Source organism: the organism of the source record quoted next, unplaced genomic scaffold, assembly GCF_019419815.1.
Source record: "Pyrus x bretschneideri cultivar Hongxiangsu unplaced genomic scaffold, Pyrus_bretschneideri_v1 Contig2, whole genome shotgun sequence".
Lineage (NCBI taxonomy): Eukaryota > Viridiplantae > Streptophyta > Magnoliopsida > Rosales > Rosaceae > Pyrus > Pyrus x bretschneideri.
Genome location: NW_025999501.1, coordinates 12,641,579 through 12,658,464, shown reverse-complemented (window position 1 = coordinate 12,658,464; position 16,886 = coordinate 12,641,579). Strand labels below are relative to the sequence as shown.

The following is a 16,886-nucleotide window of genomic DNA, read 5'->3' as shown; positions in this document are numbered from 1 at the left end:
ATATTTGGTGCTCTGGTAATTTTATACTAGAACGCTCCCTTTTTTTGTTTTTATTTTTTATTTTTTAGCTAAAATGGTTCTTAAAATTTGCACAACCCATTACTTTGGTCTTTGAAATTTGAAATCAATAAAATTGGTCCCTAAGTTTGTCCACAATCAAATATTTTGGTCATTTACTGAAAAATCTCCATAAAATAAGAATAAAATGACCAAAATACCCTTAATCTTTGTCAAATCATTTGGCCTATTGTTTTTTATATTGAGGGTGATTTTGTCATTTTGATCTTTATTTAACATAATTTTTCACCGAATGACCAAAATGATTAATGGTGGACAATCTTAGGGATCAAAGTGAGGAGTTAAGCAAATCTCAGGGGCCATTTTAGCTAAAAAGTTTTTTCTTTTATATATTTTTATTTTTTCATTTTATTTTAAGAAATTGTGATAGGCGACCCAAGGGTAGAAGAAGATCTCTCTCTAAAATCTTTGTGCTGCTGCCAAAACTCAACCCTAGATCAAAGTTCAGCCGTTGTCCCTTGCTCGTACTTGGGGTCGGCTGCAGCTTGCTACTTCCTCCCTTTTTCCTCCTACTTCCTTCCCTTCTCCTTTGCCCTTTCCATCTTTTCCTCCCATCTCATCTCCTCTGCCCCTTTCCATTCACAACATCTCACCTCATTTTCCTTCCCCTTTTCCAGTCTTTTTCCTTTTTCTTTTATTTTGGTTCTCGTCTGAGTTTTATCTCAGTTTTTTTTAGCTTGGTCTCAATTACCTCCTGAGTTTGTAACAAGCTTTATGCCCCTTATCCAGAGTTTTTTTTCGCCTCTTTTTACTGCTTTTTGTTGTTTACTTTTCCTTCCTCCCTCCTCCTTAGAAGTGATTCTATCCCCACCACTTCTTTTGCTCGGATATGTTGGAGTAAATATGTTTTTATTTAAATATTTTAATTGCTATGTTTTTGTCTATTGTGGTTTTTATATTTGGGTTTATTACAATCATATTATATATATATATATATAACCTAAATTGTCTTTAATCTTACTTTTTGATGAGGAGTAATCTCCTCCACTTCTTTTGAAACATGAGAAAGCTTTCTCACATTAATTGATGGGATCCCTTCTCTGAACAGAGAAGAAGATTAGGTCAGATTATGTCCTTGTACATTTTTTTGTTCTGTTTGAATATTTACGGTTTTGATTTGAACATTTTGGTTTTCTTCAGTTTTGATTCTTTAAGATTTTCAAGCCCTTGAATCTCAAAAATTTGCAACGTATATTTTAATTTCTTGCATATATATATGTTCCCTGTTTCAGATTAAAGAAGCAGAAGAAAAAGAAACAATGGCTTATTATTTTTTTTAAATTGAGTTTTGAAAGCAACATATAGAAAATGTGTGAGTTCGAAGGTTCTTTCATTGTGCAAGGAAGAACCTATTAGAAGAAGAAGGTTCTGGGCTGTTTTATCCTGGGGACGACGTGGTGTTTGTGAACTGCTTGCACACTTTGGGCAGAGCTGTGAAACGTCTTAAAGAGAGTGACTTAGTCCACGACTCATCCCAAGAATCATTCAGCACTCAAGGCTTCTAAATTTTTTTGGTTAACTTCGTTCCTTTCTATTTCAGTTTACAACATGAAATGCGGGCTCTAATAAAAAATTAGATATCAGATCCACTTTCCTTCCCCACTTCCTCTCCCCCAACTAGCATGTTGGATCCCCATCGAGGTCAAGTTTTATGCGGCCTCCGCCACAGAAAAGGTATTTTACATATCCGTTAGCCTCACTTTCTATCCATAAAGTACTTTGTTTGTATATAGTTGTAGGGTTTGTGAAGGGGACTTGGATCCAGTGTCTACTTCTCAGGTTGCAGCTTTCTTTTTGCTTGGACCTGTTACTTTTATCTGTTGTTGTTTAACTGGCTCTTTTCAAGCCTTATACTAGTTTTTAATGGAAGTAATCTTGTTTGACGAAAAAAAAAAACTGCAATATAATTTCATTAACCAAAGTGAACAGAGAGAAACAAAAAGGCTAAGGAACAACCTACAAAACACAACATAACACTCTACAAATAGCTAGTCTAAAATAAGGTTCGGCGGATCTTCAAACCAAAGGCAATATAAACCAGATGAGTAACGTTATTGGTCTGATGACGAACATGAGTAGAAGTAGCTCCAGTAATTGAAGCAATCAACACCTTATAAGAATCCTTCAATGCGGCTACAATCTAGAGTGAATGGCTCTCCAACAACAGAATTTGAAGTCCCCTACCTTCAATGCACAATGTTTGTTTTTCCTAGAGTATTGAGGTTGTGCGACAAACATGTCCATGGAACACAATTTGTGGTGTAGATTGAAGGGAGACGAACACCTTATAATTTCATAAATTTCTAAACGGGAAATCCTTGGCTCCTTATGTTCTTCCTTGTCGAACAATCCATTAGAAGTTAATGATTTTTCTTGTAATTTAGGATAGTATTTGGTTTTATTTTACTAGCATTGAGTGTAAAGTGAGGCATATTGGCCTAACTTAATTGGCTACGCTAAATTTTGTTACAAAAATATAATAACAAAAAGGAGCACTAGCTGATTAAAAACACGAATTCTTATTCCATTAACAAAAAATAAATAACATTAAAAAAGGAGCCATTTGTAACTTCAAAATTTGAAGAAGTATCTTCTTCTTCTTCTTCTTCTTCTTTTTTATTTTTTATTTTTATTTTTTTATTTAATAATTTTCCAATTAGAAAAAGATTGTCTCCTTTAAAAAATAAAAAATAAATAAAAAATCAAAGTCTATATCAACTCATAAATCTTCAAAACCGTGAGGTCTTCTTCAAATTATTAATGATATGGATGTGTATATCAGATTAATTGTTTGATATAATAGAATTTCCTATTTGTAAACTCAAACAATACATACATTTATTACATGGGCAATGCTACCAAATCTTCTTAGTGAGACTTTCGCATTCTACCTTCTTCATTCTTATTTTACACCTTCAAAATGTAGTTCAATGATATCAATCTTTTACTTTCTGGTCACCATTTAAGGATCATATTTGCAGAAAATTAGCTAAATTTAAAATTATTTAGTCATATAACTATTAGCTAATAAATAGACGAACAATGTTTTATACTTGAACACTGAAGTTTTATTAACGTTAACCGAACAGTTAAACAACGTAATTTGGTTAATTTTTGAAAAATTAATTTATAAAAGATTATCTAAAATTAGACGTTCTAATAAACAAATACTAGCATTTGCCTACACCATTTGTGTGCATGAACATATTTTTTTAGAAAATGAGAAGGAGAGAGGGAGAGGGAGAAAGAGAACCTGGAGAGAGTGGGAGATTTTTGTTTTTGTTTTTTTTTTTTAATTTTTTAATTTTAATATTGGAGGTATTTTAACATCACCTATAGATAGGTTTCAATAAAATAAAAGTAAAATTTGAATATGTGAAATTACATTATTGCCCATCATTTTTTTTTTGAAGGAAGATTCTCTACTCTCCTAGTCCCATCCTCTTTTTTCTTTTTGTGTAATAAAAAACTAAGTAGTATTTTCATCATTTTTTAATTAACAAAAAGAGTTTCATTAATTAATAGAAATTATTATGAGATGGAACGAAAATTGAAAAATAAAGGGAGAAAGTTCAAAAAAAAAAAAAAAAAAAAAACGATTGCTGACAATTGAACAACAAATGAATGAAGGCAAAGAATATGAGGATTGATAGAAGATGAGGAATCCGAATCCTCTTCGGATTTTTTTTTGTGAGATTTTTAAAATTTGTAAATTATGTTTGCTTATTATATATTATGTATTCATAAATTATTTTAAATATTTTAATTTAAAATTAATACAAAAATTAACGACACGATATAACAAATAAAATTCATAAATCTTTAAAATCCTCAAAAAAGATCCGGAACCTGTTGGGAAGATGAGAAGCAATGGTGTCAGAAACTACATCTCAATTATTTAATACTTTCAGTTACTCAGTACATACATCAATCAGTAGCTGCTGCTTACTGCTTCTTCTCCTAGACTACAAAATAATTTTGGAGACAGTTTCTCTGCCCTTTTGTTTGGATATTTTTCTATTCCTTTTTATTTTGTGCGATCACAGTTATTACGTAAATATTTTATATTAATATTTTTATAAAAATAATAAGATAAAAAATAATAAAAATATAAAATATTAACTTGAATTAAACTGCACATATAGAAGAAGATGAAAAGTTTTTAGACAATCTGCCTCCAATAATTTTAGTACCCGCAACTGCATGCAGGATTCTCCTCACTGCATCTGTCTCCTTTACCACCTAGTGTTTTCATGCAGGGATCATGGCCGTCTATTTTCGGGTGCTATTAACCGAACGATGAAATGGACGAAATCAAGACCCTAGATTGTGGATATAAGCAGAGGAATGTATTATTTTTTTTATTTTTATTTTTTATTAATTTTGGAGGTTGGAATTTCCCAGTAATGATGAAGTTGACTGGGGGTGGGACCACCTCATGGTCCGTGTCGCCTATGTAATCTTGCCTTTGCGTGTAGAACAAAAAAGTAAAACAATTTACCATAAAAAATTAAATCTTATGTAAAAAGGAAAATGGAGTAGAAAATTTGGAAAGAGCTACATTCCAATTCTGGTAAGTTGCCAAGCAGATTCATCTCCTAAAGTTCCAACGAACCAACTCGGAATGGGAATGGCCTTTAAAATCTCCTTTGTTTTTTTCTTCTTTTTGAAAACATTTGTGTTTTCAAGTGCTAAATGCATCATAATGGTAAGGAAAATGCTTTGTATTCTACAAGGACTCATTCTTAGTTATTCTCGATTACTTTTAGAGAAGAGTTATGTATCCAAACGCTTATATAAAATATCAGATACGAAAAACTGTGTGCGAAGGTGGGTTACCATGTCATTTGGATGTCTGCACCTTAGAATTTGTCTCTCCAACTCGAACAGATTGTTAACTAATTTTATTTTGGTGGTTTAACGGGTTATTTTAGAAGGGTGATTGCAAATATTGTAATGGAATTAAAAATATATAGTTAGGTAAGGAGTTGGAATCTCATCCTCTCTTGTACTTTTCCTTTTAGCTTTAATGATCTTCCTTCCTTGTGTTGCGGGTCATCCTTTGATTCCTCCATCTCATGACAGAAAAGCTTTGTCTTCCGTTATCCACTCTCACATGACAAAATAATTGGCAAGCCAATAACACCAAATAGCAAACCAAACGCACCGTTTCGGATTGCTTTATACTTACATGACGAAATAATTAGCAAGCCAACAACACCAATTAGCAGACCAAACGCACCATTTCGAATTTGCTTTATATATCTTGCGCTGGTTTGGTACTGCTATACTTTGAAAAAAAACTGTTTCTACTGTGTTATGAGAATAAGCAGATGTAAAATAAAGTAGAAGAGTGTTTGGTAAACTTTTTTTTGTAAAAGTGCTTTTGAAAAAAAAAACAGTATTATAGTGTTTGGTAAACTTTTATGTAAAATAGATGTGAAAAAAAAGCCGATTTTTCAAAGCTGAGTTTTGCAGCTTCTTGTTTTTGGCTTTTTTTCACCCAAAACTGTGAAAAAAAACTGAAGCTAAATGTTTACCAAACAAAAAAACAGCTTCCAGCTTTTTTTTATACCAGCTTTTTTCAGAATCACCTCAGTACCAAATCAAGCCTTTCTCACATGTGCAGTGTGGGTGGAACCGGGAAGAGATCCTCTTTGGATCTCCCTCTCCTTTAAAATTTGATTCAGCAGCTAAAATTATTATATTTTAAAGGAACCCCTTGTTTGTAACCGTTGGATCAAATTTCAATAACTCAGATTAATTGATTGGTGGGAGAGATCAGAAGAGGATATCTTCCCGGTGGAACCGACCCACATCCTCCATCTAGAAATTGAAAGAGGAGCAAGTACTCCTTGAGGAAGGTCATATAGTACATCGTGGTAGGGCTGCCCTATATCTAATAACTTCCCCCTTATGGGACACTTTGTCGACTCGACAGCTACATTACAGTGAAAAAGGAGAGGAGGGGCTTGGAGGACACCATCCATCTTCTGGGTCTACTTTCGTTTTTTGTTTTTTCTGGTTTTGAGTTGAGCGATATTGTTGTTAAGTTAAAATTAGTTTGTTACTGACAGAGTTTGAACCTCCGCCGTCTTACTTGTGTTTTAATTACTTGTTTCTTTCTCTCCCCTGCTACACTTTGGAGCTGGTTTTGTTGCTCCTCTGAGTCCTCTCAATAAGTTGGATTCAAACTAGTCATTCTTCCTAGTTATCCATTTGGGTAGGACCCGAAAGCTTCGGTAGGGCTAACTAACTATGAGATCTCCCACACATGGTGGGATCAACGTGAAGTTGAGTGTGATAAAAATGCAGGGGTATCATGTTTTTGTTAGAGGCTTCCAACAGATGATTGATCGGGTACCCTACGCAAGTTTTTTCTCCTGAGATATATCCCTTGGGTGGGGCAAGTTGCGTCCCCATTACACAAAAGATGAGTGTGAGGTCGGTTGGACCACAATACAGAGGCTCATATTTTGTCTATAGATCGTACGGATGACTTGGTCCCCCCAATCGGACCTAAGAATTTGGGTTGGTATTAGGAAAGGAGAGATCTTAAACGAAACATCTCATGACAAGTAATTAAACGTTAAAAAGAACTTGAGTTTTGAGGATGCCCAATAAACCTGGAAGTGTTAATATGTGCAAGCTATCTTTTCATATGTCAAAAAGCTGGAAACGCATGATTCTCCAAAGAGAGACAAAAGAGAAGATGGATGTTAAGTAATATGCCGAATATAGATTGAACAACAGAAACAATGAAACATATTTTCTAAGCTGACAGCGGCTACAAGGGAGAGAGTTTCTTGAGTTGAAAAGAGTTGCTTCAAGTTCTGTTGAGCTAAATAACTACAAGCATATGGAATGAACGGAGAGGCGATGTTCGCACCTTTCTACTGAATTAACAAGTTACATTTTCCATTTGAACATATGGATGGAACTGTGAACTCATGCCACTGCGTCTGCTAGAGAAACAAATTTCTTCATCATGCTTTTACATCGCAAGTATGCCTCCGACACAATGCATCAGCTATTAAGTCGTACAACATTCAGGAACCCAGGCCAAAAGGTTATTGAAAGTTTCTTAAAGAAAATTTTGAACCTTTCTCTTATCCGTGGCTCTTAGGTTGATAGCACATTTGACTTCATGCCCATTAGCCTATCCTTTCTCTTGTCAATGCGAAAAAGATGATTCATTCTACTCTACTCAAAACGCCCCGTTAGGTCTTGACCCATGAGTTGTTATTCTACCAGCCGTTTCACCCACTGCTCTTACACTGTTATTCTCCAACCCACTTTTAAGCCAAGCAAGGTTACTTATATCTGTGGCAATTGCAGCCAATTCGAAACTTGGAAACAAGGGAGGCTCGGAGAATTCCACAAGTTCTGGCCCCAACAACGTGTTTTGAAAGTTCATACCACTCTGTGCACGACAGCAACCGTGGCCACACTGATCAGGCACTGATCGCTCACCATAAACTCCTTCGAGAAACTTATTTATGCCAACATCTAGTTTTGATGCTTGAACAAGAGGTCCTTGCACTGGAATCGGCCTGGGGAATGATGATGCAGGCTCCTGGCTATTTGATTGGTTATATACACTAAAAGCACTGATCCTTGCCATTGGCCTAAAGAGAGTAGGCTGTTCGGTGGCTTCATGACTAAACTGAACTTCCGATGACCCATTGTATTCATCTTGATCATCCATATGCTCTAAAGAACTGACTTCTCTTCCTTCCATAGATTTAGACGAATTGACGTCCCCATACGAGAAGGTCTCTTCAGATGATCCTTTTGTTTTGTCACAGCTAACATCTTCAACCATATTACCAGATTCTAACTTTATTCTGTCAGGGTCCATGCACCGGCGCTTTAGTGTGGAATTCCAATGGTTTTTTATGGCATTATCCGTCCTCCCTGGTAGAAGCCGAGCAATTGCAGCCCATTTGTTTCCATGGATTGCATGGGCTGCAACTATCATCCTATCCTCCTCATCTGAAACAATTCAAAACCATCAGCCTTCTTCTCCAGGAAGACTCATGTAGACATGAATTCATGACAAATGGGCTGGATAGCCGACGGAAGAAAGTGATAAGATTGAAATTATATGATATCAGATTTCAACATAATGCACAATTCCACTAACCGAATATGCATATTACATGTAACAACTCAAGTGTGCCTGTTCTTGAGGTAGATCCCTCCTACTATACATCAACGTATTATATACATAGTCTTTTCAGTAGCTCATATCAATCCGTTAAATTCTCTTAGATTCTTAAGCGCAGAACAGCCGTTTAATTCAGCAATGTATGCTACACATTGATGTATTCTATTTAGGTAATACGAGAAAGCCTAGCAGAACATGTGAATAACAACACAGTCCGATTCGGGGCAGGTAACGATTGAATCAAACTCACGACCAAACAAAACATCACACGAAATTCTCCAAACGTATACAGAACACTGTCTGAATCATGGTCAAATGCGAAAGCTTGTTAACATTGTGCTCAAACAGATAGTGCAAAAACCCAACTTGAAATCAAATTGAATCTCGTTCAGTAAATCGCTTGAAACAAAATCTTAATGAAAAGGCTGCAAAAGCAGCAAAACCCTCAATTCGAAATTCAAAGTTAGAATATCATACATTTGATTAAAGAATTTTAGGGTTCAGTTTAGAACAAAGTGTACATACCAGTAAAGGGCTTGCGCTTGACGGCGGGGTCGAGCTGATTACACCACCGCAGGCGGCAAGACTTGCCGGATCGTCCGTCGATTCCTCGGGCGATCAAGCTCCAATTCCTCGCCCCGAAATTACTCACCAACCGGGTCAGCACCGCGTCTTCTTCCGGAGACCAAGGACCCTTCACGTTGTCACGCCCCGATTTCCTACGGCTTCCGCCTCCCGCCACAGCCTCTTCGCCGCTATCTCCTCCGCCGTATCCGGCGTCGATATCGACGGCGGCGGGGTGGTCGGCGACTTCCGTTTCCATCTCTATCCTGTTTTGATTTGTTGGTGTTTGGAATTGGAAGTGGATGACCGTACTCGTACTCGACTACCTACCTGACTTAACTACAAGAGTAGACTACTAGTACTACTACTGTTGCTGTTGACACGACAAAAGACTTTATACGACAATTGTTTTCTGGATTTTCTGTTTTTCTTTCGAATATCTGAGGTGTTTTGTCATAAATTTACCTTTGCGCCCTCCGCGGAAATTTAACAAAGGTTATGAAGAATAGTGGTTTAGGATTTTAATAGACATTTAGAATTTTGAAGAGTACATTCAAATTTAGGTGTTTTTAAAAAAAAAATTATGGATTTTATAAGATTTTATTAAGTTGAGAATTTTAAAGACTTTTTCCTTTACCCTGAAGGTATTACGAATTTGGGCTTATTCTTACGCGTCTATAACAGATTCAACCCCTTGATTCTTAAAATGATTCTTGCCTTATTTGTTATGTTACCAATGGTTATCCGCACAAGGCACATTTCCACGTGGTTGTGTCTTTACTTTTTGGAAATACTGCAACATTTTGGAGGTCCACAAAATGGACCTTAGTTGAGAAATCTTCGAATTGTTCCAAGACTTACCGCACCTCACCACGCCAAACTTGAGAGACATGGTTGAGAGCTCTTGTTGAGTATATTCAAAATACCTGCGGTTTTTATCCACCGTTGAGACAATGTCGCATGTATCAACCATATTAAGACATAATACATCAATAAAGTTATTGTGCTGTTATCTCATCAACAAAGCATCAAAAGATTGAAGTCAAACAAATCCGATCCCAAGACAACCTTGCTGACCTCTTCTTGAAGTCACTACCAAAGTCAACCTTCTAGAAGTTTACCCGAGGAATTGGTAAATTATGAAATTGAGGTTCCACCATAAAACCAATTGGCAATATGGGGAGTAGCCCAATATCATATAAGTACATAGCAAACCTTGTCCCTCATCGATGTAGGACAACTCTCAACGCGCCCCCACACATGTGGCGGATTTTCAAGCCTACACGTGGACAACAATTGGGTGACGTGGAGCGCGTGTGGCCGTTGGGCTTCACACGTGGACAACCTTGCTCTGATACCATGATGAAATTGAGGTTCCACCATAAAACCAGTTGGTAATATGAGGAGTAACCCAAGATCATATAAGCACATAGCAAATATTGTCCCTCACCGATGCGGGACAACTCTCAACAATAAGTATAACTATCTCATTTGCAATGCTTGTAGTTCTCATTTGGAAGTTCTGTCAAACTCAAGAGGAGTCTCCAGAAGTATACTCTTGAGCTTAATGTACTCTTTTTCCCTAGGATTAAGAGCATTTTTCCTACTGAGTTTTTATTACCTGACGAGATTTTAACGAGATACCCATTTTGGGCTGGTCATACCCTTGTGTGCATTCTACTTGATTCCTGAAGGCATTTAGTTTTGACTTAATGCAACTTCTCACTTTTCTCCTTACACTATGAGTTTTTGTCTCACCTTGGGTTTTATCATAACGAGGTTTTATGAGTTTTACTATCAATGCACTATTCCGTACATTTTGAGACTTTCGCTCATTTTGACAACTAGACGAGATGACTTCACTAATTATTTCTACATCATCATATGAGGACCTAACGTGTCATTTACTTGAGTATTTACACACTCATTTCGGAGATGGCTTCACCAATCAAAGAAAGAAAAGTAAATATGATCTAGACTTACATATCTATCATCAAATAAGAATCCGCGCTACATCTTTGGAAATGTAAAATAAGATATAGATGTAGGCCTACCAATTTTCCACACGGGTTTGTGTTCCCGTGGGGTTTCGCCTCGAATGGGTTTGGTATGAAAGATAAAAAGCGGGGATGGAGATGAACTTGGAGAAATTTTTTGTTATGGTGTTCGGGGAGGGGCTGGATGGCGCTTAACCTTGAACCAAACCCACCCCATTTTGAGAAAATATATTAATTATTTTGTATATAATTAATTTTTGTAGTACATATGTTAATAAATAAAAAAATAAGTTTTGGCTTGCTTGCAAATCCTTCACGGTGAAAGATGTTTTCGGGACTTGATTAAATTAGGAAGCATTTTTTGATGTTCGAATTTGTTATTATGATTATTCTTATAATTATTAATTTTTTAAAATAGTCTAAATTTTCAGTTGAACAAAGTATTTTAATTATAATTTTTTAGTCTTCGTTCTATAGTCGTTAAAAAAAAAAAAACTGTACATAATTGACTGTTTTGATCAAAATATAATATTTGATAGTAAAATGAACAGAGTTTACGCGCAAAACATACGTCGAAAAACCAAATCTTCGTTGCCACTTTCCACCGAATCAACTTCTTAGTCTTTTTTTTTTTATTTTTTTTTATTTTTTATGTAGAATAGTCTTCTTTCTCTTAATCATCAAGAAGTTTTTATTTAATTTATGTAAAATAATAAATTGTTGGAAGAAACAAAAGAAAAGCACCTAATTAGCCCACCTCTATATGTGGACTCGATCAATTTCAAAGGTCTTTACGCGTGTGAATTTTTAGGGTTCTTCCAGTATTTTTTGTCCTGATATATTTTCAATTTCTCACCAAATCATCAACCGCGTAAAGTTGACATGTATAAATGAGAAGGCGACAAAGGCAATTAAAGTATTTAATAAATATTGTTGTTTATATATTACTCACTTTTGCAATTGTACTGCACATCTGTGTTGGATTTAGGATTCAAATTTTGGGATCTTATATATTAAGGTTCAAGTGTTTTAAATAAAAATAGAGCGCAAAGCGTGCAAAAAAATTAGTTTTAGTTTATTTATTGAGACATTTTGTCGAACATTTGGTAGGTTTGTTGTCATCTACCAAACCACGTTGAATACATGTCAACATATATCGACATATTCTAAAGTAATCTGATTAGTGATATTGAGAGAAGTTGTCGAGTCTTGTCAACACAACCTGTTGAGATATGCATAACAGGTATTATATCAAACACTTGACATGTACAAAAAGAACTGGTACCAATATTCAGAGATTTCTCAAAAGATCCTGATATATATATATATATATATATATATATATATTTTTTTTTTTCAAACTCCGAATAATTTTGTGACCATTTTGGTCCTCATGTGCATCCATCCTCGCGGGACATGATATGGCAAATTAGTAAATTGCATCGGCATGTGACTGTTAAACATTTCTTGATAATATCACTTAAAAACGGATAATATAAATTTCTTGGATAGTAATGTTTATTCATCCACGATACCGGCATGAACGGTGTTGATTCTTGAATGCCAAGGCAAAGTCGCTTTTAGTCGGAATTATTTTTGCCAACAACTGCACCCCATGCATATTGACCACGACAACTTCAAGGATCAAAACGTTTCTTTTGAATATGACATGATGACTAAAATAAGGTTGACGATATCTGTGATGTGACTTGTAGATATTTTGTTTAACTTCTGTGATTTTAATAGGTCAATATTGGAATGAACGTGTAGTGGTTTAGGGTTTCACCAAATGAGAAAATGAGCTTAAAAAACCAATTGAGTCCCTCTTCCCTGACACAACAGCTAAATCAACCTATCTTTCGATTTAGTTTACGGAATGAGATAAGTAGGACAAAAATGATGAGTACTAAGAGTTAAACAGAATGCGATAAAGTAGGACACAAATGATGAGTACTAAAAGTTAAACAGAATGCGATAAACAGTTGAAATAGACAAATATATAATGTAGGGATAAAAATTAAACTTTGTATAGAGTACTCAGAGTAGCTAAAAATAAACCTTTTAATTTATAGATAATACTTGCATTCCCCTTTGGGGGCATGAGCCCCTTACTAATAACGTATCTTGGTCGTATAAATTTTATAAACAGAATTGTTCAATTTCTTCATCTTTATTGAAGATCACCCATACAAAAAATATTTTAATCGGAGATCATTCAGTCATTTAATATATAGAAAAAATCGACAATGTATATATCAAGTACCATATTCATGATAACCTGTCTATTTATTTTGAAACATTTGGATGACTAAAGATCTCCAATTTGAATGATTTTTTGTATAAGTGATCTTCAAATGAAAATTAATAAATTAAATATTTTTTATCATTGATTTTATTCGACTAAAGATATATTATTCGGAAATAGTAGATATGTACATCCCCATATGGGAATGCAAGTATTATCCTTAATTCTTCAGAGAATTCCTCCTAAATTAAATTAAAAAAAGAAAAAGAAATTTACACACACACACACACACACACACGAACTTTTCCCCTTGTATAAATTAGTATTTCCAATGTCAACGTTCTTCCGAGCTGAATTATTCAGCGAGAACATGTCCTACTATGTTTACATTGAGAATTCAAATCCAATTCTTCTAATACCCCGCGGGAGTTCCCCTTTTTATACTTCGTCAGCCTGTAAAGTACGTAGTTTGGTCACGGTCCAAAGGATCTTATTCAACATGGTTTGTGCTTGAAGAACCAAGTTTCTGACTTGATGTCCGTTCATATCTTAATGCTAGCATTCTCTGATGAATCGCCAACTTAATCAAACTGTTAGCTGGATACATGATACCAAACAAATACCAATTTATTGCCTAATTTGTCACCTAATCGTGGAAATAATAGGTCCCCAACTTCTTTCCAAATGCCTATATAAACATAACATATATCCACCTCTGAGATATCACAAGAGATACAATATCTTCATAACAGTACACAATTCTCAAACTTCTCATTTCCCCTTCAGCTAGCTCTTTAATTTGTTCCCATATGGCACGCTTAGTCTTTCTGCTAGCTTGTGCTCTAACTCTTTTGGCTTCCTCAGTAGCCTCTGGTGCAATTGTTGAGCATTCTTTTAATGTAAGTCTGGCCTCAATTTGGGTATGCTCACGAATGTTTCCAGAATGGCTAAAAGTGCATTCTCACGTCGAAAATTACTTCTAATTCAATTTGACGGAAAAATTGAAATATTTGTTAGTCATTGAAGCGGTTTTTAGAAACAATATTTAAACGAGCCCTTTGAGATCCTTGGTTTACCATGCATATTTCCTTACTAATTATTTGAATGTTTCCTTTGAATAATAGTAATTATATTTTTTTTTCTTAATTTCTATTGCTTCAGGTGAACAACTTGACTGTTAGCCGACTGTGCCGAAATCAATCGATTACTGTAGTAAATGGAAGCTATCCAGGACCAACTATCTATGCACGAGATGGAGACACACTTGTTGTCCACGTTTTAAACCAGTCACCCTACAACATTACTATTCACTGGTAATTATTAGTTTACATTTCCAAAACCATTTGCCACTCTACATATTCTAGAACAAAAGGAATTGTATTTGGGAGCACTTACTGAAGCACACAGCTGCATTTCAAGAAAGATCACCTATCAAATTTGGGAATCACATGTATTAGAGAGTGTGTTAGTTATGTGTATCTAAATCACATTACTTAGAACAAAATGCATATCCATATTTTCTTAGTCTTTTTTTTTTTTTTTTTTCCTGGATTAGCAAACCCCCCCGGGGAATGTTGGGTTATGTTTTGTTAATGTTTTATAGTTTCTTTCTTAATGCAGGCATGGAATCTTTCAGCTTCTGAGTGCATGGGCGGATGGACCTGCATATGTAACTCAATGCCCTATACACCCTGGACAAAGCTTTACATATAAATTTAATATCACCGGACAAGAAGGCACCCTTTGGTGGCATGCCCACGTGTCGTGGCTCCGCGCAACCGTCCACGGAGCACTCATAATCCACCCGAAAGTCGGTCGATCCTTCCCCTTCCCCAAGCCAGCCAAAGAAGTTCCCATCTTATTGGGTAATTAACAATCAAACTATACAATTCAACTTAGTTTACATTAATCATGAAACGCACTTAAACATTGATTTTTATGACTAATTATAAACTGTTTGATGGAATTGCAGGAGAGTGGTACAATGGTAATGTTGTTGACATTGAGGAAGAAGGCCTAGCTACCGGAATTGCTCCTAACGGTTCAAATGCTTACATCATAAATGGACTTCCCGGCGATCTATACGACTGCTCTCAAAATCGTATGTAACCATGCATGCATGCACTTAAATTTATTTATTTTTATATTACTTTTGCATGATGAATATTAACAATTTTAACATTAATTTATCAGAGACATATCAGCTCAATGTGGTGAGAGGAAATACCTACCTCCTACGCCTAATCAACGTTGCACTCAATAACCAACTCTTCTTCAATATAGCTAATCACAACATGACAGTTGTTGCCATCGACGCCACCTACACCACACCTTATGTCACGGACGTGGTGGTTACTGGACCCGGTCAGACCACTGACGTTCTCGTCAAATTCAATCAACCTATCGGATCTTATTACATGGCTGCCACTCCGTATGCTAGCGCGAACATCGGCTTTGATAACACGACCACTAGAGGCATCATTGTTTACAAGAACTCCAAGTCATCAACCCCCATAATGCCGCCCTTACCTAACCCTCGAGACACGCCGTTGGCCCACAAGTTCTATAGTAATATCACTGGCCTCGCCGGTGGGCCCCAGTGGGTCCCGGTCCCACTACAGGTGGACGAGCGCATGTTCGTGACAATCAGCGTGAACTTGGAAGTGTGTCCCGAAAATGCCACATGTCAGGGCCCACTCTTTAACCGATTGTCCGCTAGCATGAACAACGAGTCATTCGTGCTCCCGAGCAATACATCCATGATGGAAGCACAATTTAACAACGTGAGCGGGGTTTACACCAGAGATTTTCCTAACGAACCTCCGATAAAGTTTGACTACACGGACACGAATGTCAGCTTCGATCTATCGCTGATATATGCGCCAAAATCGACCAAGGTCAAGACGCTAAAGTTCAATTCGACGGTGGAGATTGTGCTTCAAAACACAGCATTTTTGGCGATCGAGAACCATCCGATCCATCTCCACGGCTTCAATTTCCACGTGTTGGCACAAGGGTTTGGTAACTACAACCCGATTAATGACCCCAAAAAATTTAACTTCATTAATCCGCAAATACGTAACACAATTGGTGTGCCAGTTGGAGGATGGGCTGTGATCAGGTTTCAAGCAAATAATCCAGGTTAGTTTTCTTAATCACCTCATCAATTAAATGTCTTGTATTTTAATTATATTAGTACTAGTTAATTTCTGATTACTTGTTTTAAACTATTGTCCCAGGCATCTGGTACATGCACTGTCATTTGGACGTTCATGTGCCGTGGGGGCTAGGCATGGCTTTTGAGGTTGAAAATGGACCGACACCAGAATCTACTTTGCCTCCTCCGCCACTTGATCTACCCAAATGTTAGAAGTTGTTTGGAAGACCTCAAAATATTGTTTCGTTTTTTGCATTCTTTAAATTATAATATCATGGTCGATTTCATTCTTTTGGTTACAAATCAATAACTTTGTAATAAAATTAGTCACAGATGTATTGTATAAGTTGGTCATCATTGTTTGACTAAAATCACAATAGATTATTTAATTACTCATATTTGAAGTGTCCTAACTTATTCACCGAATGACTTGACATCCTTTTGTTTACTTAATCTCGTTACCTCTGACCTTATATTTTTTTCAATAAGTAAAATTATCATATATAATAGTATTCTTGTTTATTAGTACGTGAAAAGTCTTATGTTCGACTCACGTGAATGACAATGAAATTTAATATTTGTGTTAAGTATAATACCTAGTTATATTTGACAAACTGGTTTGTCTAGTTTAGCAAACCAAGACAAAATACTAGTATAAAGGATATTTCTTATGGG

General features: G+C 35.9%; 2 protein-coding genes across 2 annotated transcripts; one reads left to right on the top strand and one right to left on the bottom strand.

The window, feature by feature from the left end:
* Positions 1 to 6,797: 6,797 nt before the first annotated feature.
* Positions 6,798 to 9,168, bottom strand: LOC103949422 (transcription factor MYB1). Its single transcript, XM_018647982.2, has 2 exons — positions 8,774 to 9,168; positions 6,798 to 8,073 (listed from the first exon to the last, which is right to left on the bottom strand). Exons 1-2 carry the CDS (start codon positions 9,069 to 9,071, stop codon positions 7,286 to 7,288), a joined length of 1,086 nt encoding a protein of 361 aa, XP_018503498.2. The 5' UTR covers positions 9,072 to 9,168; the 3' UTR covers positions 6,798 to 7,285.
* Positions 9,169 to 13,768: 4,600 nt separating this feature from the next.
* On the top strand, positions 13,769 to 16,607 carry LOC103949423 (laccase-7-like). Its single transcript, XM_009360537.3, has 6 exons — positions 13,769 to 13,953; positions 14,216 to 14,367; positions 14,675 to 14,919; positions 15,027 to 15,155; positions 15,248 to 16,195; positions 16,294 to 16,607. Exons 1-6 carry the CDS (start codon positions 13,864 to 13,866, stop codon positions 16,422 to 16,424), a joined length of 1,695 nt encoding a protein of 564 aa, XP_009358812.2. The 5' UTR covers positions 13,769 to 13,863; the 3' UTR covers positions 16,425 to 16,607.
* Positions 16,608 to 16,886: the final 279 nt, after the last annotated feature.